At 37.6% G+C, this 25035-nt stretch overlaps 2 protein-coding genes across 2 annotated transcripts in view; both read left to right on the plus strand.

Moving 5' to 3' along the window:
• The window catches only part of LOC134539664 (octopamine receptor beta-1R-like), a 38920-nt gene extending 20787 nt beyond the window's left edge, over positions 1–18133 (plus strand). Inside the window, 2 exon segments of the mRNA XM_063381852.1 lie at positions 14453–14735; positions 17737–18133. Of these exon segments, the coding sequence (XP_063237922.1) occupies positions 14453–14735; positions 17737–18133 (680 nt within the window).
• A 172-nt stretch (positions 18134–18305) lies between these two features.
• On the plus strand, positions 18306–24434 carry LOC134539666 (uncharacterized). Its single transcript, XM_063381853.1, has 2 exons — positions 18306–18393; positions 23620–24434. Exons 1-2 carry the CDS (start codon positions 18306–18308, stop codon positions 24432–24434), a joined length of 903 nt encoding a protein of 300 aa, XP_063237923.1.
• Positions 24435–25035: the final 601 nt, after the last annotated feature.

The raw sequence follows: 25035 nt of genomic DNA on the forward strand, positions 1-25035 counted from the left end.
GCACTCATAGGTATCAACATGAGTAAACTTGTGTGATGGCTACGACAATTAGTGTTGCTCTCGTGAAACGGTTAAGTAACTTCCTCATGTTAGTAAACATCGTGCTGTTAACGGACTGATAAGCTTCGTTAGATATTATTTACGTCATGTGAAGGCACATGTTTGGATAAAAGGTTAAAAATTAAATTAGAGCAAAATATGATGGCGCTTGGTACACTTAAAGCCTTAACTTATTTATTATTTCACCCGGCATCAGAATAATTTACACATAAAATAGTTTCAGAAAGAAATTAGCACAGGTAACTTTTGAAGTAATGTACCTGAACTCACGATTAAAATTTTTAAATAATTGTAGGCCTGAATGCAAAGTGTTTGTTATAAACAAAATATATAAAAATAATTTCATAAAAATGATAACTTTCGATACCAGATAAAATTTTAGAGTTATGGATTAATTTTCCACGTAAAATGAGACAGGAAAACGTTAAATTATATTTTTTACCAAATTTGATAACTATGAATAAATGTAAGAAACCTTGAGAATATAAAATTTCGAGAGTTTATAAAAAAATTCACTTCAACTCATTCACATAGTAGACCATATTAAGGTGAAGTTATTTCATTAATTAAGACTTGCTTATAAAAAATTTCATTCACTTGTATAATTCCCTTTCTTCAAAACATGAAGTTTGCAACGTTATTTTCCTACAAAAATAACGTGATAATGATCATAAATTCTTTCCTGGAAATATGTAAGAAATACGTTCCCCGTGCCCTAAACTTCATGCAAAACTTTTATTGTGATAAATGAACGTGTAAATACTCCGTTTTCAAGTCAGGAATGCTCCAGAGCTACAATCGGGTTGTCTCCGAAGAACAAATTCCACTCCGTCTACGTGCATTACTTGCTTCATTTGTATTCCGCGCCATCCATTTTCTCCTGGTAGCTCCAAGAGGATGTGTTTCCGCGAACCAGCCATGCTAGTCACTACTATTCCAGAGGGTATCGTAGAAGCAAACATTGCACCATATTTACATGTGAAAAGCCTAACTTAAAAGCATTTGTTCCCTCGGAAGTAATAAAAAAATGTGAACGAGTTTTTCAGTACTCACTAGTGATTTACAAACATCTAACTTCGGTAACGAGTTCATTAATTTTTTTCTCGTGTTGAAAATACACTTATAATACGAAACTCGGCCTAGAAATACAAAGTATAATTATTTAAAATAATGCCAATATGTCACTTGTGTTTTCAACTGAATTTCTGGACGCGAGTCATACGTACTTTTCACACCTGCTGGAGCAGTTACGTCGACTATTGAATCATTTGGTTAGCAGACAGAAATTCTAAACTATATACAGAAATGGCTCCTATAAATGTCAAATAGAAATAAAAAATAACTAAATCCCGGATTTGGACCTGATTTTCGACAAGGAATTTTATTAAAATAATGCCCATCTTGTTAAAATTAACTAAAAAAAAGTTATAACTATAAATTTTCTATTTGGCTTTGTGAACTTTGGTTCACACCATCCGCCACAGATGGCAGGACCGTAGTTACAGATTTCCGTTCCATGCAAGAAATTAAGCCTACCAAATGTCGTATACGGCTAGAGACCGGAAAAATTCGCGAATTCATTTCGCGATAGGCTAAAATACAAATAGTTATACCTCAGTGCTGCCTATGTTATTGGCTCACAACTCACCTGGATGACTCTGGGCCAATGAGAAACACCCAAACCGAAGCTTTATCGAATCACAGGCTGCTATTTGGGACGTTTCACAAGACAGCAGCCAATGAGTGGATTACATTTTACCGAATGTACGTAGAACTATGGAGTTCATCCTGGAGGTCATTGAACCCGCGAATTTTTCCTGTCCCTACGGTATTCTGAACGAGAGCCAAGGTGTTACACATCAGTATGCAAACAAGTACATAATTGTTTTTATTTAAACTTTTTTTTTAAAACACACAACGTTGCTGGTCTGGGAAGACTAAGGTTCACACCATCCTTTCCGAGGCACGAACATTTCCGAAGCTCGCCGAATACTTCGCTCGCTCTTGCGACGTCAGTCTCACCAAAAGAAAAACGCGGAAAAGATTTTCAGGTCGTCATTCATAGACAGAAAAAAACGGAGAAATTATGTAATGTGTTAAATACGTTAAAATATGTGAACTGCAGTTTTGATTAGGTTTAATACAATAAAAATACTGTCAAATTATGTGACTGGTTGATTAGATTAGGTTAGCTACATTACAGTTACTATAAAATAGAGCAATCAGTTTCGTTAAATTAGCTACCATTTAAACTGGTAATTACTAACCAACCATTAAAAATATTTTATAGTGTTTTTTGTAGCTAACCTAACCAACCACTTAACCTTTAATATTATTTTTAATGTAGCCCACCTAAAATAAACTTTTAATCTTTTTAATTATTTTTAATGTAACTAACCCAACCTAACGACCTCGACATTTTGTTGGATACCTCTAGATTCTGATTCAGCACCCCAAAAAAACCTAATGAGTGATAATAAACACGACTACTGGAATTTTTACAACGTGAAACCACCATTTGCATGTATTAAATACCCTACAGCTTAGAGCGCACCCCTTAACGTTTAATGTAAAATCCTTTCTTGTCATAGATGTCGTCTACATTTAGAGCTACATATAATACGTTCTTACAAAAGGAACTTGTCCTGAACCAAGGGAGAAAATATCACCTGGAAATTTTAAACATGATGCATAATTTAAAAACAATGATAAGGGTTTTTTAAATAGCTCAGCGATGTTATGTTAAATCGTAATACTCGGAAAATATTAATAGACCAATAATGGACGTCGGTTTCACATAATCTATATACAAGAAAAAATTTATTTATATCACGCGTATATGTAAACATTTTGTTTATGTTATATGTCCGAAGAGAAAAAAATATGGATTAAATATCAAAATAATGTTTTAAAGATATAATTTAAATCAAATATGAATACATTGTCACAGTTATGTATCTTATAATGAGTACCTAAATAAAAGTTAAATTCGAAATTTAATTTTAAATTATTAAACTATTTTACTTTCTGAAGTAGGTGTGTACTCTTTTGCTTGCTATAATCAGTCCCTGAAATCCGATCGTCAAAAGAAAATTAAATTACATAGCATTTACCTTTTTAAAGATTGTGAGTGAAATAAACAATGTTTAAAGCTCAAAAGAGTGATAAGAGCGGGGAAAAGTTAAAAAGTAAAAATTATATCAATAACTACAAAAATATGTTATATTAATCAGAGTAGTCTATACTAACTTACAACAGTTATAACCCTTAATTTAAAATTCTTAGCTTAAATTGGTAGAAAGGGGTTTTTTTTAGAGAGAAAATATAGGGGCATTATAAATTAATGTCTTTACATGTTAACATTATACTCTCTTTCATTTTAACATATAGCGCTAAGGGAGCATTCCGGAAGAGTCAGATGGATATTTTTTGAAATTAGAGCTTAGTTATTTGCCAGGCCACTAAGCTACAAATCCCAGCATCCAACGACTCTGCCATGGCAACCAAGTTGTCCCGCAGTGCTTTAGGACGAATTTGTCGGGAAGACGAGAAACATCGCGGGACTTAAAGCAGCTTCGTGAATGTGTAAAAAAAAGGGGGGGGGTGTCTGTAAATTCGGTTCACGGACGATAATTTTCGTGATAACGTCATAAGAAAACATTGATTAAAAATTGCATACTTTTTAATTTTCAAATATTATTTACGGTTTTTGCAAATTTAATTTAAATAATTTGTTTAAATATAATCACGAACAATTAGTTATAGAAATAAACTTACATCAAATCAATGTCAATAAATAGTTAATATGAAATGACGAAATTGGACAAATAAATCCAAAATTTTCAGCTGCTGCTTTTAAAAAGCTTGCCTTGACCTGTTTGATATTATAGAAGATTTTCTCCCACGGTGGTTGGCTGGTTCTTGCACGCTCGGTTCAGGCGGAACGTGATAATGAGTCATACTTTTTCGTATGTGCAGCCGGCGTTCATCAATTTATAAGACGTTATCACGTCAAAAATTTCGAGTAAGAAAATAACTGCGTGTCATAATTTTTTTTTTCTTGCGACCAAAAAAAATATTTTTTTTTTGTCCCGGTAACATAAACTTACTTGACTATATGAAGCAAAAACCTTTCTCTAGGAAGATGCCAATTTTGAAGAAAATGGTAAAAAATATTGCTTTATCCTATATCAAAGGGCATTATGCGTGAAATGAAATTCAAAATTTTTTGTGCATTCTAACTTATGTAATTAAGCAAAATAATTTATGATTAGGTATGATTTTGCATTGTAATTAAATTTTTTAAAGAATATTTATTGGAAACCTAGTTTACATAATGTTATATTTCAATGCACCAATTATAACATTGATTTTTTTCTTATATTTATGGTGGTTTTACAAAATATGTAATAGAACTCAATTTTTATTATTATTTGACAGACTAAAATACTAACAATTTTATTTTATTTTACAGAAATGTACAGCAACTTACATTTTTATAACTGAACAGTTAAATTTGGAAAACTTGTTTCCAGAAAAAGTTTAATCTTATTCGCTTTTATCGGAGCCGTTTCATTAAACAGTTTAAAATTTTGGTCTGCTAATCAAATGATTCAATGTTCAACGCAACAGCTTCGGAACCAATTCTAGCAGTGGTTGCAGAATCAACGTGTGATTCGCGTCAAGAAGTGCAGTTGAAAACACAATTTGTGTTCATATATATTTAAGTATATATACATTACGCTCAGCAATATTTTAAAGAATTCTTCGTTAAATTTCGTGATCTAGTTTCGTATTATGAGTGTATTTGCGACATGAGAACACATGAATTTGCTCGTTACCAAGGTTCGATATTACGTATTTCTGGCGAGTACTGAAAGACTCACTTTTTTTTTTTTTTTTTTTTAATCCGTGAGTATACGCCTGGTTATCGCTTCCTCGGGTACGTAAAGTTCCATTCGATTCGGCCCCGTTGACTCCACAGCTACTCGTACCCTCTATATTTTTATTGCCGTTTCCTACATTCATGCTTGGTGTGCAGTGATTGTTAGGCGCCGTTGTGCAAATTTAAGTTAATCGAGGATAAAAAAAAAAATTTGAAAGCTTCACGCGCGAATGGGCCAGTGTATAACGAACTTCACAAAGAGCAGCGAACAAAAAAAAATGTTATCGAAATGATACCCATTAAAAATGTAACATTTTCATGTCTCAATAAAAACAATAATAACTTACGTAAAACCATTTAAAAATTGGATTGAAAATGTGTTTTGGCAAGAGATTTTTTTCGCAATGAAGACAAAGTTCTGTTATTGTTTGGAATATTCAGAGTTAAACTAGTTTCTATTTCATTGAAATCATCTACACATTTTATTGTTTGTGTTTGCATTATGTAGGTGTGGAAATTTCATGAATATCCGGTGTGAATTTTTTTTTGTTAATCATTAAAAAACCTTTGAATTGGATATTTTCTTAAAACGTATTTTATTTTATTTTTTGGCGGTAAAAAAGGGGGGAGGTTTGTTAGTCTTTGGCTATCAATTTTCTGCCAACTTGTATGTGTCTTCTCGATTCTGCCTTCAGTCTTCTAGTCTTCAGATAATTCTATTGATTTTTAGGGTTTTTTCTTTAGGTTAAATGCATTAATTTTCAATTTTTATTCATGAGAATTCTGACTTCTGTTTTTTTTTATATCCAGTCTCCTGTATCTTCTGTTCATTGCTTGTTCTTAGATCTCCGTTTTCTATGTTCTACCTCCTCTTTTTCTCTCTTCTGTAATCAATATTAAACCTTGGGTCCAGTATTATTTCTGTCGCTACTTATCTTGCCAATAGAATCCTTTAAATTACCCACCTGGGGCTCCTGACTCCCCATTCGTAGGCTAAGGAAATATTACAATATAAGCAATAAATGATGAATAAATACCTATATTAGGCTGGAACATATTAATGAAACACTTTTTGCTTTCTAGTTTCGGCATTAACTTTACCGGCATTCACAGATAACACATTACTACTAAAATGGCTATAATCCACAAGTTAATAACTCGCTGGGCGAGTAAACCTATGTCTCCAGAGTACGTAATAATATTATATAAGTGAAAGTGCGTTTGTCTCTTTGTCCTTCTTTCGCACAGCAACGGAGCATCGGATGGACACGATTATTTGCATGAAGATAGTTTATGGGCTGGAGGGTGTCATAGTCTACACATACTTATTAAATTCCTTCCCTAAGAGAGTTAAAAGGGGGTAAATTCAGTTTTATAATAGAAAAATGTAGGAGATATGTCATAGACTCACAAACAGTGAGTTTATGTCATTTCTCTATGTCCGCCATACGGTCATATAGTAAGGCCTGTCAACTTACTATCCTTCTCCTTGGTGAAACCCATCTGCTTAGTGTAGCTCGCGGCTGCTAGCGAACTAAAAGTGCTAATAACAGTTTAGTTCATAACTTTGCCAATAGATGACGTTGTCTTGAAATTTTAACCCCCTATCGCTTGGTGCGTTCGTCACGTCTTGCCTAGGGGTTACCTGCCTTCCCACAAAGTGAAGCTGAAGTTTGGCGTCCTGGTTTTTCTTATGCGTAGCCTTGATGCACCGAGATTATGCAATCAATGATACTTTAAAATCAAAATGTCCTGTTTTTTCAAATGTATTGTCCTACATGCTTGAAACTCGGTAGTTATGTACCTTATATCATTATATGTTTAGCCCAGGAAATGCCACGTACTTCAGCTAGTTTAATATAAAAATACTTATACACCTGGCACATCGCGGCGCATATAAATAAAACTTAAAAAATTTTACTTGTGCAGATACTACGGGGAAAGTTTTAGTATGAAACAAAATGCTTCTCATCATGAACAAAAAAGAGTGTTTAAAGAATAATTCCTATCAACGGCTTTGCTGTCGTCTGGTCCTGATAGCTCGTTGCTACGGCAGAGTTATCAGAAACCGGCTCCCTGCACACAGCGTAGCTTCTCGCAGGCACAGACAGCCTTTCTCTTGCACAGTCATACTGTGCAATGAAATGTTTAGTTTCAATGCCACTGGTTTTTCTCTCAGCATTACGTGGCGCCATGCACTGTGCAGATACCGTTTCCGTCGAAGAAACCGTAAAATGGTATGAAATAGTGCGTTTTTAAGAAGTGGTCACGAACGTGTTGAGTTATATTGCAATTGCAAAATTTTGTCATTTTTTTCCGTCACGCTTGATTTTACACTGTTTCAAAATGTTTGCACACATAATTAAGGAGAACACTGTTCACCAATGATCCAACGGATATCCGAAGAATATATATATAAGGTATATTTTACGAGTGCTAATTTTAATTTCTTTTGACATGAACTCACAATGATCAAATCAAAGTGATAACAAAATATTAAAAAAAAAAAAAAAACTTGTTGAATTGAACAGCAAACACACATTGACAATGCAGCGTTCGCTGAAGAGTCTTTAAATTTATTGAGGTAAGCTACACAACGGCTCGAAATTGAAAAATACCATCGGGAAATGAGTAACTGTTAAGCGAAAGAAACGTCAGCAATGAGTTAGAGAGTTTTTGCCCAAGCAAACATTTCAATGTCAAATTACTAAAAGTGGCAGATATTGCAAATGCCGACTGCCTGCCTTCTCTCTCTCTCTCTCTCTCTCTCTCTCTCTCTCTCTCACTCCCCCCCCCCCCCCCAAGATAAATTGACTGCAATGTCTGACATTGTTTCCTGGGACAATACGTGTGCCTCCGGCAGTTCTCTCGGGGCAGTGACGCGCGACATCGTGTAACATGGCCCGCGGGCACAGGAGCCCAGAGGGCGCTAATTACTGTCGCTGATGTCCGGGCGCGCGGAGATTGGCCAAGCAATCACACACCTGCCGCGTTGCGCCCGCGGCGGCAGTTCCCAGCCCGTGGCTCCAATGAATACATTAATAAACGGCACGGTGAAAGAAGAATAAATTAATACATCAGTGAATAAAGTTATGAATGAAAGCAGGGGAAAATAAATGAATGTTCGAATGAACAAATGATGGAATCAATGTATGAATTGACTAAAGAAGGAATGAATGTAGAAATAAATAAATGTAAGAACATAACAATGAACTAAAAAAAAAAAATTAAGGATGGAAAAAAGTAAAAAAAAAATTAACTATCAAATAAATTAATTAATAACGAAATAAGGAAAGAATGAATAATATTGTAATTTATAAATATATTAATGTAGGAATGAATGATCTAATGATGTATAAAGGAATAAATAAATGAAATTACCCATTAAAGACTGTTGGAACAATAAATGAATTTAGGGATGAATAAACGAAGGAATTATTGTATGAATTAGAGAATTATAATGAAATAATGAAAGAAATTATGTACGTAGTAATGAATACAATAAATAAATGTTTTAATAAAGTATTGAAGGAACATAGAAATGCAGGAATGTACGAATATAGGTATGAATGATTGAATGCACGGGTGTAAAAATGAATGGTGTGATGTATGATAAAATGATTGTAGGAATGAAGTACGAATATAGGGAAAAAAATAATGTAGAAATGAATACATAAATACAAGAATGTAATGATTAGGGGCATGCAGATTTCGCGAAAAGATTTCGAGACTAGATGAAAGTTAAAACATTGTAGCACCGTCTGTGTTTCGTGATTTGGTGAGTTTCTCCCAGGTGCATATCAATAATTGTAACTTCAACAACCACAGAGATTCATTGAGGAAGTAAACGCGTCCTGGGTAGCTCGGTCAAATAAGGCAACGACTCCTCTGGCAGACGGCCGCCAATCACAAAGAAGAAACAACAGGTGCGGGTGTACCTTGTTGCAGTCTAATAAGTGTTCAGATCTTTTCGCAAAAAATGCCTGTCCCTAGTAATGAATGATTAATAAAATGATAGGAAATTGGTAAATGAAGAAATGTAGGAATATATGAACGTGGGAAGGACGCTATGAAAGAGGACGACACGAGGATGGAACATCTCGACCAGCTGAGTCGGGAGTCTCCGAGAAAACCCCCCACCTGTCACGTTCCCAAGCGCTTCACGGATGAGAAGCCTAAGATGTCCATCAAGCTCTGTCCCTGTCCGAACACGCCCGAACATTCACCTTCGGTCAACCTCGGGATTTGTTTTATTTTTGCGCAGGAAAAATGAATTCAAATAAATATTAAAAGTATTCGGTAGGTTAGCTACATTAAAAAACACTTTAAAACACTATGGACGGTTAGTTAGGTTAGTATAGCTACATAAGATAAAGAGAGAAATAGAAAGATATGTAAATAAACCCGAGGTTGGCCGAAGGTGAATATTCGGGCGTGTTCGGGCAGGGACAGAACTTAATGTACATCTTAGGCTTCCCTTCACGGACACACCCCTGTCCGGGAATGCAAGCTGGATCGTCGCTCAAGGAGGGCGAGTAGTCCTGCAAAGACTACCGTTTTTATACTTTTCGTGGTCGACTATTTTAGAAACCACCTCCTGAAAAAATTTATATTTAAGAAGCGTTAGGTGTTGTGTTCACATGTTGAAACTCTGTCAAACATACACGTATACTTAATCATGATTAATTTAAATGCAATGATTTGTTTTATTTTTAGGTCTCGTGGTCAGTAAGATAACCGTAAGGGGACAGGGAAAAATAACATAATAACGGGAATGCACAAAATAATTAAAGTGAATTTTATTACGGGCGTTGCTGAGGATTCAGTGGTTTCGGTATATTACGGGAAACAGAAAACAAGTTAGCCGAACTGGTCAAAAAAGTCCGGACTTCGTCAATTCGCTTCGCGGTGATGTTGTTCTTGCAAACACCTATTTTTAACATTTTCTTATTTAGAGTGTTAGCAATCCACACACATGCTCCTTAGCCCTTCTGTTCACGAAACTACAATCCACACAAGCCATTAAGAGCAGGTGGGCACACTGTATCTTAAGCCGAGACCTCAATGCGTCTAGATGCTGTATTTTCCATTGATCAACAATACTGTCGCGGTTCGAAATTTTCCAGGGTTTTTGAAATCAAATTCGGGGACTTTACTGATGGGACTCTGGGCTAGCTCCTCTGTTCACTCGTCGGCGCAAGTGGCATGACCTAGTCATTGTGGCACGGGGCTGGCGCGGCGCACTGCTGGCGTGCAGTTTGCACATTCTTTTGAAGTCTGTTTGTCCGGCTGCACGCTGGCGCAGTCACTGGCCGTTAACCGGACGTTAAGTTAAGACGAGCTCCGTCATGGCGTTCCAGCAGAACATTTGTCACGTATAAATGAGACACTTAGTAACTATCCACAGGTATTTTCAGCAACATAACGACTTCGGAGGACAACCATCGCCGAACACAGCATCCTTCTCGTGCCTCACACACCTCCCTTTGAAAAAGTGCTCGGGTTCGGGCCCTGAGAGAGAAGGCCATACAGGCGCAGTTCGAGGAAATGTTGAAGAGTGGAGTCATCGAGCCAAGCTCCTTCCCCTACAACAGTCGCATCGTCATGGCTACCAAAAAGGATGGAACTCTGTGTTTCTGTGTTAATTTCAAGCCCATAAACCGGGGTGCGCTGGCGCAACAGGACGTCTGGGTGGAGGGGGTAGCCTGCTCAGCTGTCCTGGTTAGTTGTTTGTAAATTTGGTTTCAATAACCATGGATTGTTCTGGTAGGCGAGGAACATGTTAGAGAGAGGCTGAGGCTCACTCTGGCGGAGGCTATGCCTCACATCAGTGGTAACGAGTAGCTCAGATCGTAATATAGTCAGTTTAGGCTCACTCAGGGGGAGGCTATGCCCCCTGTGGCAACGAGTCGGTAGAGTTCTGGATAGACCATGTAGAGTTCATTCAAGTTTAAGGGGCAGGATAGGCCATAATGAAAGATTTAAAGTGTAAGAGTGGGAAAAGTTCTGCTTCTATATTATAGTAAGTGGTAGAGTTCGGTGGAGATCTCTCTCCCTTGTTTGGACATTCATCATTAATCTTTACTGAAATATAATTGTTGTGAATTTTAATTGTAATTTTACTCATAACCTGTAAAGACTAACTGTTGTTAGATACTGGTTTTGAAACTTAGAAATTTTATGATAAATGTAAATTGGTTTTGAATTAGTGTTAATTTATTTTTAAGTATCTCCATTTATTTATCTCTGTAGAAATTCTGTACAGGGCACCAAATCTTGATCCATTAAAGTAGGGAGTATTTTATTCAGTTGAGGCATTATAAGACTAAATGCCTTTCACAAATTTTATGTAGATGCCAAACAAGTTTACCTATGGTTACCGTTTCCTCCCAATAAAATTCAAATCAACTCTTTATAGAATCATACTGCTGAATTTATTGTATTTCAATTATTCCCCTACTGATTTAACCCAATTGTGACAATTCTAAAACAGTGATTGAATTCAAGTACTCCCACCCTCACCAATAAAAATTCATTTGGAGTGTACGCTGTGTGATTGACCTTCATGTTTCAAGACTTATGGAACTACATGGTGAGTTAAGTAACTTAAAACATATTCTCTTCAAATCATTGTTGAAAACACGCAACTTAGAAACATCGTAACCCAGAATGTGGTAAATTATAACTATCACAACTTAAATACACGCAACTTAGAACTACCTAAACTTAGAACTGTCATAACTTAGAAAATTCTGTATTTCTAAGTTTCTAACTTGTGTGTTTTTTAAGTTATGACGGCGGCCCATGATTACTAGGGACCAGGTTCATTGACCTCTAGGATAGACTACATAGTCCTCTGTATACTCGGGTAAACGCCACATGTTCATTAGCTGCTGACTTGTGAGACGTCTCAAATGGGTTATCCGTGATTCGACACTTCCTTGGTTTAGGGTTTTTTACTGTCTCATAGTCCTCCAGATAAAATAAAGGCCAATCGCAGAAACGGTACAAAGGTTTAAGTATTTGAACTGTAGCCTATCAATAAATGAATACCCGAATTTTCAGGTCTCTAAATTGAGTACCTTACGACAGGTCGAAAAATTAATTCTCTCACCGGTCTGGCTGACAATGCACACTTCACAAATGAATTTCAGGAAAAAAAATAATTATTAGGCCAGAGAAAATTTTTAAGAGCTGAAAAGCATGTATTAAAAAAATTATGTATCTGAAAAATTTTGAACCAGGTAAAGTATTAAAAGAACAAATTAATATTTTGTATCACTTTAAAGCCTAGATGTATGCGATTCTACATGAAATGTGTTTGTCTGAATGAAACTAACCATGTTTTAGTTTATTAAAAATTATTTTGAAATATATATACCTGAGAAGTTTAATTTTTAAACTCGAGAGTTCAGCAAATTATTATTTTGAATCTGGTTAACAAATATTTCTTGCATCTGTGAAGGTATCCTGTGATAAGGAAAAAAGTGTAATATATCCTTTGGCGTACTAGTACTATTATTAGTTTAGCGAGGATTAAAATTTATTTCGTTAAGACTTTCAACAAATTCGGCACAACATAACTGCTACAAAATAATCATAAAATTAATAATCATAAAATAAATTTTAATAACTAGCCTTGTATCTCACCTAATAAGTTGAAATATTTAGTATTAAAGAAGGACAATAAGTGCTCTAATTTACTAAACATGATGCAACAAACAATAATTATTGAATATTTAAAACTATGTGCAATGTAACTTTATTAAAGCTCCAGCAACGATTTATTGTCCAACCTGTACCAAGTGCAAAAACTAAAATAACTGATGTAACATTCCCGTTAAGTAGCTACTGTTCAGCACATAAATATATAAAATAAAAATGTTGTAACGATCACAAAACAAAAAAAAAAGTTTAGTTACGTAACTTTAAAAAGGATGAAATTGCATTTTTATTACCTACGATTTCCCAATAAAACAGCAATAAATTTAAAAGAATTTCTGTTCTTTTCCCTTTTAGCATTTTACTAGCGACCTTTTACGTAAATTAAATAAAATGTTGAAATTGAATGTTACATGTTAGTTCACATTCTTTCAGTGTACTTTTGTTCTTTTACAGTTACACCAAACTTCAGTGAAAAATTCTAAAATGTTAAAATATTTTTTAATATGACTTGGCAAACTTTACAATAACGTACGAATCAAACTCATTATTCAAGAACGGAAGTTTTACTCGCGATTTTAACTTACCCTAGGAAATTGGGTAGGGGAGGGGCGAAGGCCCCCCCCCCCCTTCTCATTATAAAGTGCCCATTGGCTAGATTGTATTCAAACTTTGTGGAAGTTCCCCTGCAATACAATTAGGTTGGGAGATGAACCCCCCCCCCCCCCCCTCCACCGCACCAAAAGGTGAAAATTTGACTTAGAATAATTTTTGCATTCGGTATATGGTTTGTGGATTGCGCTTAGTTGTGGAGTATGTCGCCTTTGGCATAGCAAGCATAATATACTTTTGAAGAATCCCCTGCATGTTGTGTACATCTCGCTGTCTCCAGGCATGTACGTTAATCGCGGTTCAATACTCTACTCTATGCACCTGGATATAAAAATGACGGAAAGGACTGATCATAGACTAATTCAGTAACTCAGCTTGCGTGGACCACGCACGACATAATTTGACAATTTATTTTTGTAAACTAACGGATTCTAAGAACTTATTTGTTGCTTAAAAAACATCAAAACCATTCAGGCACTGAATATTTTTGCGTGAATAATGTGTAAACATGGTTACAGATATAAAAATTATAAATTATTCATAAAACCAATTTCAACCTAACCATATAAAAAGAAACTAACTACTTAAGCTTAAGAAACTACATTAAATATATATTTTATCACTTGTTATGTGTCAACTGGGATCTGTCCAATAATATATATATATATATATATATATATATATATATATATATATATATATATATATATATATATTACCAGTTGTCGCACTTTGAAACCGAAATATTCTTACAATTTTTCGGAATATCAACAAAACATTTCGCCACTTGAGTATTCCGAAAATGTAGCTATATTTGCACCGTTTAATTTGTCTGGTTTTTAAAGGTAGTTCTTGAAGGCTGCTAAATTTGGCCCCTGTGCTTCACTGTAAACACATTCTAAAATCGAAACTAATCGATTCCCGTCGTCTTTACGAGATCCCACCTTTGGCTTAAGGTGGTTTTACGATTGAAAATACTAAGCATTATTAAAAAAATGATCTAATTATTTCAACGAAATGCTGAATGCTGTCTTTACAGTTACAATTTGTCATCGACTGATGTTGGGTGGTTTTCTGTGTGATTTTGTGTTCATAAATCTATGTCCGGTCTTCGGATTGACTCTATGACATACAGCATAAACTAGCAATGGCATATGTTCCTAATTTCAAGAATCAATCAATAAACCGTGACATGCTAGGTTATATTGTTATACTTTGTAACCTAAAATAAAGGAAAAGAAGCAGGACCAAAATTTGTGTATAAACGTGATACAATGTTGTGACGTTTCAGGAGCAAGGTAGCGGCAGCGCTGCTCAACAAGCACCTGCAAATAAACGGCATCACCGCCGGCCTCACGTCCATGCAGCAGCCCTTCGACGGCAGCGCCAGCCTGTCGACCTCGGAGGCGGAGCCCATCGCCACCAGCAGCAAGATGAGGCGCGAGCGCAAGGCGGCCAGGACCCTGGGCATCATCATGTCTGCCTTCCTTGCCTGCTGGCTGCCGTTCTTCCTCTGGTGAGTTCCATAGTTACCTCTTCTTCTTTGAGCATCATCATTTCCGCCTTCCTCGCCTGCTCCCTTGCTTTCTCTGGTGAGTCCCAAACCTGACTGTTCTTCTTGGGGCATCATCATGTCAGCCTTCCTCGCCTGCTGCCTTTCTTTCTCTGGTGAGTTCCATAGTTACCTGTTCTTCTTTGGGAATCATCATGTCAGCCTTCCCCGCCTGCTGCCTTTCTTTCTCTGGTGAGTTCCATAGTTGACTGTTCTTCTTGGGGCATCATCATTTCCGCACTCCTTGCCTGCTACCTTTCTTTCTCTGGTGAGTTCCATAGTTGACTGTTCTTCTTGGGGCATCATCATGTCAGCCTTCCTCGCCTGCTGCCTTTCTTTATCTGGTGAGTTCCATAGTTACCTTTTCTTCTTGGGCCATCATCATGTCAGCCTTCTTTGCTTGCTGCCTTTCTTTCTCTGGTGAGTCCCATTGTTACCTGTTCTTCTTTGGGAATCATCATGCCCACCTTCCTCTCCTGCTTGCTGCCGTTCTTCCTCTGGTGAGATCCAAACTCGCGTGTTCTTCTTTTGGCTGTCTGCTTTACTCATCCGTAGCCTTTCTTGCTTTGGTGAGTCCAATAATTACCTTTTTTCTTTGTGAATCATTATGTCCATCTTCCTCACCTTCTGGACCCCGTTATTCTTGTATTAAATTCCATGATTACCAGTTTTCTTTGGGCAATGTCTTGACCACCTTTCTTGTCTGCTGGCTGTCGTTCTTATCTGGCGTGTCCTTCATTTAGGTGTTCTTTGGACATCATCATGTCCACCTTTCTCGCCAGATGTCAGCTTTTCCTCCTCTAGTAAGCAACAGCTTACTTTTTTATGCATCTTAGTATCTGCCTTTTTCGTCTATTAGAAGCATTTCTTTCCTCGGTGAGTTGCACAATTATCCACTATTCTTAAGCAACGTCATGTCTGCCTTCCTCGCCTGTTAGCTGTCGCTATTTAACTGGTAAGTTCCATATATATTGCTTTTCCTTGAGTATTATCATGTCCACCTTCCTTGCCCGTTGGCTGCTATTCTTTCTCTGGTGAGTTCCATGTGAGTAATTTTTTTTTCATAATCGTGTACGGCCTTCTCTCCTTCTGGTCATTTTTTTCTGTGGTTTTTTCCATGCTTGCCATTTCTTTTTTGGTCATCCATATGCTAATTTAAAATGTATCTCAGTAAAACTGAAACACTACCAGAATACATTGGTTGAATCGTGTCTGGTTGTATTAAGAGTTCACTTAAATAGACTACTAGTATGAAATTAATGTTTATCTGTGTATGCTCTACATCTCATGTTATTTTAATAACAAAAACTTTTATAAAAACAGTTTTTTTATGACTCATAGTAACTGCAAGGGGTGAGAAAATAGAGGCTGAAAGCACACAAAAAACATTTTCCTTAATATAAAAATTATTAATTCTATGTTGTTTTTTTAACTTCTAAATATTATCTACAGCATTCGTCTGAAATATTTTTTTCTACGATCTTCATTAATGCAAAAAGATGGAAAGAAACAGGTTTTAATATCATAAAGAAAAAAAATTGGCACCTCACATAGTATTCACAATAATAAATCCATTCCAAATGTTTGTAGGGTGAACCTTATAAATTTAACGTAAACAATTTTTTCAAAAACATTTTTACAAACAACTATTGCTGCAAACGTTTGAAAAAAAAACTGGTGTTGAAATACTTTACTATGTACAATATTAAACCGTTCAAACTTATTGTAAAAGTTCTAAACATATTACATAAACTTGGTCCAAAATATATTTTATATTACCAATTATTAGTGCCAGGGATGAAATATGGTGTTTGAATGTAATCTTAGTGGGCATAGTATGCACATATTTCTAAATTATTCAATGATGGATGCTTTTAATTAAAAACATTCTTAACATTTTCGCTGGATGGAATGTATGAAAATTTTTGTTCGATTATTTTGTTATTTTGGAGAACATATAGGATGTCATGCACATTAAGTTATTAAAACTTTTCAGAAGTTTTTAGATGTTCCATAAAATTCCAGAAGAAATAGTTACTTAAAAATCTACCTGCCTTTACGCTGTCCGAAAGGTAAGTTTTAAATTTGTTTTCAAAATCACATTTTTTTTTTTCAAATACAATTTGTAAAGTGGGTTATTAAAAGTATCTTATTAGAAATTTAAGACTCTCTAAAGAACTCTAATTCTATCCTGAGCCAAAGAGTGGTTATAAGGATGTCGCTGATAACTTGTATGATGGGAAAATGTAGCTGAGACGATGCTGTAATGATGTAGGTGTCTTTTTGAGACATCACTGCTGTGATGTGAAAAAAACGTTGCTGATATGTTATGGTGATAGTATTGGATGAATATCGTTGAGAAGTTACTATTTTGATGTGAAAGATCATTTGTGTTGTGATTTTGAAAGAACATTTCTGAAACACCACAGTTGTTATGTTTGAGAACTGTCGCTGATATGTCGCTTATGCGATGTTGGATGAACGTCTCTGAGACATCGCTGTATTGATGTTGAACGGTTATCGCTATGATTTTTCAGGTACATCAACACGTCGCGGTACGGTGCGGTCTCGTTGCTTTGATGTAAAAACATAGCTGAGACATAGTTGTTGTGGTGTTGAAGAAAAACGCTGTTTTGTCGCTGCTGAGATGTTTCAGGTAGTTCATCACGTCACTGTGCGGCGCATATGTTAATGCCGTGACGTTGTAAGAACGTCTCTGAGACATCGCAGTCGTGATGTTGAACGAATGTCGCTGCGGTGTTGCAGGTACATCATCACATTGCTGTGTGGCGCTTATGTGAATGCTGTGACTTTGTAAGACATCGCAGTCGTGATGTTGAAGGAATGTCGCTGCGATGTTGCAGGTACATCATCACGTCGTTGTGCGGCGCGGATGTGAACGCTGTGACGTTGTAAGACATCGAAGTCGTGATGTTGAAATAATGTCGCTGCTGTGATGTTGCAGGTACATCATCACGTCGCTGTGCGGCGCGGACCGCTGCCACACGCCGCCCGTCGTCGTGGCGACGGTCTTCTGGATCGGCTACTTCAACTCCGCGCTCAACCCGCTCATCTACGCCTACTTCAACCGCGAGTTCCGCGTCGCCTTCAAGAAGACGCTGCAGTCGTGCTGCGCGGCGGCCGCGTGCCGGCGGTGGGCGGTGGCGGGGGGCGGGGGCTCCGGAGGCGGCGGGGGCGGCGGTGGGGGCGGGCGCCGCGACCCCAACAACAGCAACGCGTCCTCCGACATCCACCTGGGCGGCGGGCAGCTGGTGCGGGGGCTGAGCGCCTCAGCGAGCGGCGGGCTGGCGGGCAACGTGAGCGAGGTGGAGACGGTGGGCCAGTCGGAGGCCGTCATCTGAGTCCTGGGGTTGTCTCCCCGTCGGCACTTCACGTTCACGCCATCGCACGCGACTGGTAATGGAGAGCATGAAGGCTATCAAGTCACTCTGTGGACACGCGCTCAATCTGGGGTGTTTCAAACCCGCTCCTGCTCGGACCATTAACTGTTTCACACGGAACACAAATCTCGACATGAGCACTCATCTTCAACGAGGCGAAGAAACCCGTGCGACTTCAAAAGAAACAGTACGAATCCCCGAAAGTTGCTCACATTGGGCTGGTAAGATGGCTTTGCTTCATAAAAAAAAAAAAAGTCCGGTGCAGGGCCATAGCGAATTCATTTTAGATGGCCACGTAAATCAAAAGGGTTTTTTTTTTTTCGTCAGCCAGTTTTACAACTAGAGATTAAATCGAATTTATTTTGGCCTGTAATATGTTGGATCTCTACCAACATGCGTCAGTAAAATGATTTTCCAATGATGGCGAGATGTCATATTTATGAATCAAATTTCAAGCTCAGCTTTTATGAGAACTTCTGAAAAAATTAAGGCACTGTGAGTGATGGGCTGCCTTGCACCCCAATATGAATGATATGGTACGACACATAATTTATGGTATGCATAAAATACGCTGTAAGCATTACTATCGTATTCGATAGTAACTATTGACCATTGACTTAAGAAAGATATCTTTTTGAAGGCACGGTAATTTTTTTTTTCACTGGCAAAGTACATTAAATATGTGCTCGTATAAAATGTAGAACGGTGTTTGATGTTTTGTTGGCGGTGAGGTAAAAGCAAATGTTAGTTGGGGACAAATTTTGCCCACCAGGCATGAATACCAAGAAGTCAGTTAGAATTCCAGAACGCAAAATCAGGGACTATCTCATCGTTTCACCCTTACATATGTGAACCTATCCTGTGGACACGCTGCGCTATCTTGTTCCCGAAAGAGCTTGCTGAGGATTTAGCTATTTCGTGTATCTGTATCTGTTCCTATTCGTGCATTCCTGGAAGCATGCCAAGCAGCAAAAGTCCAAATAGGTGGAAGTGTATTTTCCTACTGTCAAAAATGAAAAATCAACTTAGTAAATAAATAGCCCACGAATCGATTTTTACCATAAATGTTTAATATATTGTTATTTAGGCACGAATAATCACTTAAACAATCAAAAATCTACCTCCATGCTATAAACCCTTCCTTTTGATGTGAACTGATCAGAGCACACTACAAATTAATCAAATGTATCTTACATCAAAACCATTTTACATATTGGTTGAGAACAGCGTTAATTAACTTCAAGCGCTATTAGGCACACACAGCTACCATACTTATTTTATGTGAGAAATAAATTTCATTGTTAGTAGCAATTAAAGTTGCGCTTTAATCTTGAATGTATTCAGCCAAATTATATGTGTGAAGGTACATTTCAGCAACAGTTAGATAATATGGTCAACTAATTGAAATTTTGAACAATAACTTAAGGACAAAGTAACCTCTATGAGGCTCAACGGACGTAATTGAATTACTCCCCAAGACAGTTTCGTGATTTTCACATCAATTTACGCCTTTCCATGTCACTAACTTGTATTGCTGGCTACTTTTGACAACAAACATGTGTTGTATTATTTCCAAGAGCCACTGAATGTCGCTGATTTGTAACATTTTTAGTTCTTTGCCAACTTGTACAATAAATGTGGAATTAATTTGGTCAAAAAACAGATGATAATGAGTTAACTGATCACGAGAACTCCTAATAACTCCCAAAAAAATTTATAAAGCCCTCTTTAGATTGCCAAAAATTAAAATTATATACAAATAAATAAATTTGGATTACAATGTTTTCTTGTAAAATGAACCTTAATATTTGCTCGGAAAAGTCTTATTTACAGATGAATGTTCAAAGTTTTCAAGTTTTCTAATTACACTTTACGACTGCGATATGTCTTTTTATTCATAATAATTTTTGACGCTTAATTTATTATATCATGAAAAAACTAAGACTTTAGAGTACCTATGCTCTTATAAAATTGATCAAATACGTCCAAATAAAAGCACTCCAAGCATTAATTATTTAATTAGCTTGCACTGAAAATAACTGACGGTGCAGTAATAGAATGAACTGTTATTTGCTATCTCCTTCACTTCATGCCTACCAGCTTATCGTGGAGAGTGAAAGGGAGGAGAACTGACAACCTAGATTAAAAACAACTATGGGTTTAAATAGATATCCGTTACCTTCCTTGGTCGGAACGTGCAAGCAGAAAATTGGCTATCGTTAAAAGAAAATTACTGTGGCACAAATATTTTGACTGCAAATTCTGATTAAGAAACAATTATGCATCAAAAATTAATTGCTTTCAATAAAAAATGAAATAATGAATTAAACACCGAATTGGTAAAAAAATATATATCTTTATAACCTGATGTTTTACGTTTTGGATGAATGATTAATTGTTTTTTTTTACTTACGAACATAGTTTAGTAAGCAATTCTCGCAATTGTGCTTGAGCGAGTATTCCTAAATGTATTGCATCAGTGAAGGGTTTGTGTATAAGATCTTACAGTAAATGCATGGTATCAGAAAATCTGAGGATAACAAGTACAACTAATGTGCTTATAAAATAAAAATTTCCAATCTTTGTATGTATTGTTCTGACAATCAGCGAAGCCCAAAATATTCTGTATTTTGTTGTTGTAGAATGTGTCTAGATGATAGCTGTTGTAAAAGGTAAAGCCAAATCATTCTGACGCCTGGTTTTATGTTCACCAAACAAAGGTTGAGCTTATAATTACAATTTTTACTACAAACTCTACCTTATATATCAAGTCTAATTCGTGCCATTCTAAATGATAATAGAAATATACTTGTCAAACCTTGAATTGGTTATGAATTTTAAAATAATTAAACACATTAAAATTTTCTGTGGATAATTTTCACTTATGCTCAAAATTGATTAATTATAAATATTTATTCAGAAACAATATGCAACATAACAGTATGTTGTTGATACCATTAGTATCCATTTTAAAATTTCTCTTAACGTAGGCATGTAAAAAAAAATTATTTGAACTTTGAAGAGTGTAAACATATAAGTACTTTATTGCCATGTTCCAAAATTAAAAAAAAAAAAAATCCTTTGTGAGTTGGGATTAGGGCTAACGAAGCAGAAAACCCTCTCCAAAATCCATGAAATTGTACGTAAGGTACTGACTCGAATATTCACCATTTTTCTCCTAGTAGAGAGATTTTATTAATATAAAACTAAACAAAATAATGTACGAAGATACCTCTCTTGAAAATCAAGAATTCCTTACTTTTTTTTCCTTGAATGAAATGGAGTTGCGGTATATAGAGAATGAAGTGAAACACAAAAGAAACGTTCAAAGCTCGCGTGTCTCGATCACACAAAGCATTTTATTTTATTCTAATAGCATTTTCTTTTCCGTTCGTGTTTGAATTCCCTATACCAAGCTTACTTTCCGAGCATAAAATACTTGGGATTTTATCATCCAAGAGTGAGTGAGGTTACGAAAATATTTTTTCAATTATCAAACTCTAAGTTATACAACTCCTTCGTAATAACACACTTTTTCACCGTGCACAAACCAGAATAAATTATATTTTATTACTTTACTATATGTGGTTAAATAAAGAGCACAAAAATCTTCAAGCAATAGTAAATTCCCGCATGTATGTGCAACTGCTGTAACTTTCCTGTAATGGAATGCATTCGCGTACATCTCTACGTGTTTACTGTAAACATTGTACTCAAATTTCTTTGAAGCAGAAATACAAAATTTTAAAAGAAACTGCAGTACTTTTTGTGTAGTATAAAATCTCGTAACTTTACCTAGTCTCATTCGTTACCTTAAAGGTGAATTTTCTCGGCAGTTATTTTTGTATAATATAAAATTATAGGTGTATAACGCAAAGTGATACGCAGTGTTTGTTGAAATAAAATACTAGGTTTTTTGTTTGAGTTTTGAGCTGTGGGTTTTTTATTTTGAAAAAAGTGTCTATTTTAATTTAACAAAAAAATTCATGTAACATATTTTACTAACAGATATAACTCTAAGATTAAAACAGTATATTTTGCCACTGATAAAGATTTTAAAACTGTTAAGTATTTACAATTTAATTGCTGAACTGGCTTTTTGAGTGTGTGATTTTAGATACCGTATATTACACGTAAGGAACTTAAACATTCTGAAGTCTTAAAAACCAGTTAAATACTCTCAAAGGAAACACTTAAATTTATAATTTTTTTTAAATTTATTCAAAATGAGTTCAACTTCCAAAACAAAAAAGTACTAAACTCAGCTGTTATCGATGTAAAATAGACTTTCTTAAAAAAAAAATTATTACAGACCTAATAGACTTAATGGAAATCGTCAGATAATGAATACCAAGTGTTTTTTGCATAAAACGCAAAAAAAAAAAAAAACTTTGCATTAAAATCCTACATAACAGCCAAAAATAGCCAGTTTATTCAATAAACATTAATTTTTCACGTCAACTAAATTTATTAAAATTACTCTATTTTTGTTCTCAAAGAAACAAGCAAAAAAAAATAATTTATCTTAAAGAGTTGTATTAATGTTTAAAATAATTTACAAAATGATTTTGGTCGCTAACAAGGGAGACCACGACTTCGGAAATTTACTTCGGGATGAGAGACTGTTAATTAGTAGTATATACCTATATTTTGGGTGTTTACCCCTCGAAACAATAAAGCGTACTGGCCAAGGGAAGAAAATATTTTAAAATGTTAAGGCTAGTTTATAGGTATACCAGATAAGTTTCACAGCGGCCTAGGTGGTAACGTGCTCGCCTACCGCCCAGACGCCTGGGTCTCGACTCTCGTTGATCGTCACTGTTTTTCATTACTTAAATATTATTACTTTTGCTGCCCTCTGCGAAGGGGATAACAAAGATGAAGGTTGATTAGAGCGACACACTGAAACGGTGTTGTGAGAATCACACGTAAAGTTTATTGAATTTTTTTTTACAAAGTCAAATAAACGACCACTGATGTATTCTTGAAGACTAACTAGTACAGTGGAGCGCGATTCCAGGGTGAACTATACAAACATAAACTATACATAATGAAATGTCAGAGTTAACAAAGAAACTTCATCATGAATACAAAGAAATTATTGAATCAATTATCATAATGAAAATGAAAAAATTATTATTAAAAAAGTGATAAAAAAATAATGAAATTACAAGTGACTTCAAATGGTCTTAAATGTAGCCTAAACGCAACTTGATATGGCTCAGGGATAACAAAGTTTTTTCAATTATAAATTACAAAGCAATTACAATTAACCTAGGTCTTAAATTAATAACATCATTTAACAAACTAGGTCATGTTAGGTCTCTTCGAGGTGTAAACGATATTGACACAAAAGTTAAACCACTCGGTTCACCGGACTATGACTCTTTGAACACTCGCCTTAAAGATCGTTGAGAGTGAGAGTTCACTCCTGGGCCTCACTGCAGCGAGGGTCCACTCCAGGGCCTCACTGCAGCGAGGGTCCACTCCTGGGCCTCACTGCAGCGATGGTCCACTCCTGGGCCTCACTGCAGCGAGGGTCCACTCCTGGGCCTCACTGCAGCGAGGGTCCACTCCTGGGCCTCACTGCAGCGAGGGTCCACTCCTGGGCCTCACTGCAGCGATGGTCCACTCCTGGGCCTCACTGCAGCGAGGGTCCACTCCTGGGCCTCACTGCAGCGAGGGTCCACTCCAGGGCCTCACTGCAGCGATGGTCCACTCCTGGGCCTCACTGCAGCGAGGGTCCACTCCTGGGCCTCACTGCAGCGTGGGTCCACTCCTGGGCCTCACTGCAGCGAGGATCCACTCCTGGGCCTCACTGCAGCGAGGGTCCACTCCTGGGCCTCACTGCAGCGTGGGTCCACTCCTGGGCCTCACTGCAGCGAGGATCCACTCCTGGGCCTCACTGCAGCGTGGGTCCACTCCTGGGCCTCACTGCAGCGTGGGTCCACTCCTGGGCCTCACTGCAGCGTGGGTCCACTCCTGGGCCTCACTGCAGCGTGGGTCCACTCCTGGGCCTCACTGCAGCGAGGGTCCACTCCTGGGCCTCACTGCAGCGAGGGTCCACTCCTGGGCCTCACTGCAGCGAGGATCCACTCCTGGGCCTCACTGCAGCGTGGGTCCACTCCTGGGCCTCACTGCAGCGTGGGTCCACTCCTGGGCCTCACTGCAGCGAGGGTCCACTCCTGGGCCTCACTGCAGCGAGGGTCCACTCCTGGGCCTCACTGCAGCGTGGGTCCACTCCTGGGCCTCACTGAAATGATGGTCCACTCCTGGGTCTCACTGCAGTGATGGTCCACTCCTGGGCCTCACTGCAGCGAGGGTCCACTCCTGGGCCTCACTGCAGCGTGGGTCCACTCCTGGGCCTCACTGCAGCGTGGGTCCACTCCTGGGCCTCACTGCAGCGAGGGTCCACTCCTGGGCCTCACTGCAGCGAGGGTCCACTCCTGGGCCTCACTGCAGCGTGGGTCCACTCCTGGGCCTCACTGAAATGATGGTCCACTCCTGGGTCTCACTGCAGTGATGGTCCACTCCTGGGCCTCACTGCAGCGAGGGTCCACTCCTGGGCCTCACTGCAGCGTGGGTCCACTCCTGGGCCTCACTGCAGCGTGGGTCCACTCCTGGGCCTCACTGCAGCGAGGGTCCACTCCTGGGCCTCACTGCAGCGAGGGTCCACTCCTGGGTCTCACTGCAGCGTGGGTCCACTCCTGGGCCTCACTGCAGCGATGGTCCACTCCTGGGCCTCACTGCAGCGAGGATCCACTCCTGGGCCTCACTGCAGCGTGGGTCCACTCCTGGGCCTCACTGAAATGATGGTCCACTCCTGGGTCTCACTGCAGTGATGGTCCACTCCTGGGCCTCAC

This window comes from Bacillus rossius, chromosome 15, assembly GCF_032445375.1.
Source record: "Bacillus rossius redtenbacheri isolate Brsri chromosome 15, Brsri_v3, whole genome shotgun sequence".
NCBI classification, from domain to species: domain Eukaryota; kingdom Metazoa; phylum Arthropoda; class Insecta; order Phasmatodea; family Bacillidae; genus Bacillus; species Bacillus rossius.

Coding starts and splice junctions, on each gene's coding strand:
- LOC134539666 (XM_063381853.1), top strand. CDS start 18,306: ATGAGCACTCATCTTCAACGAGGCGAAGAAACCCGTGCGACTTCAAAA. Junction 18,394..23,619: donor AAGTTGCTCACATTGGGCTG/GTAAGATGGCTT, acceptor GCCTCACTGCAG/CGAGGGTCCACTCCAGGGCC.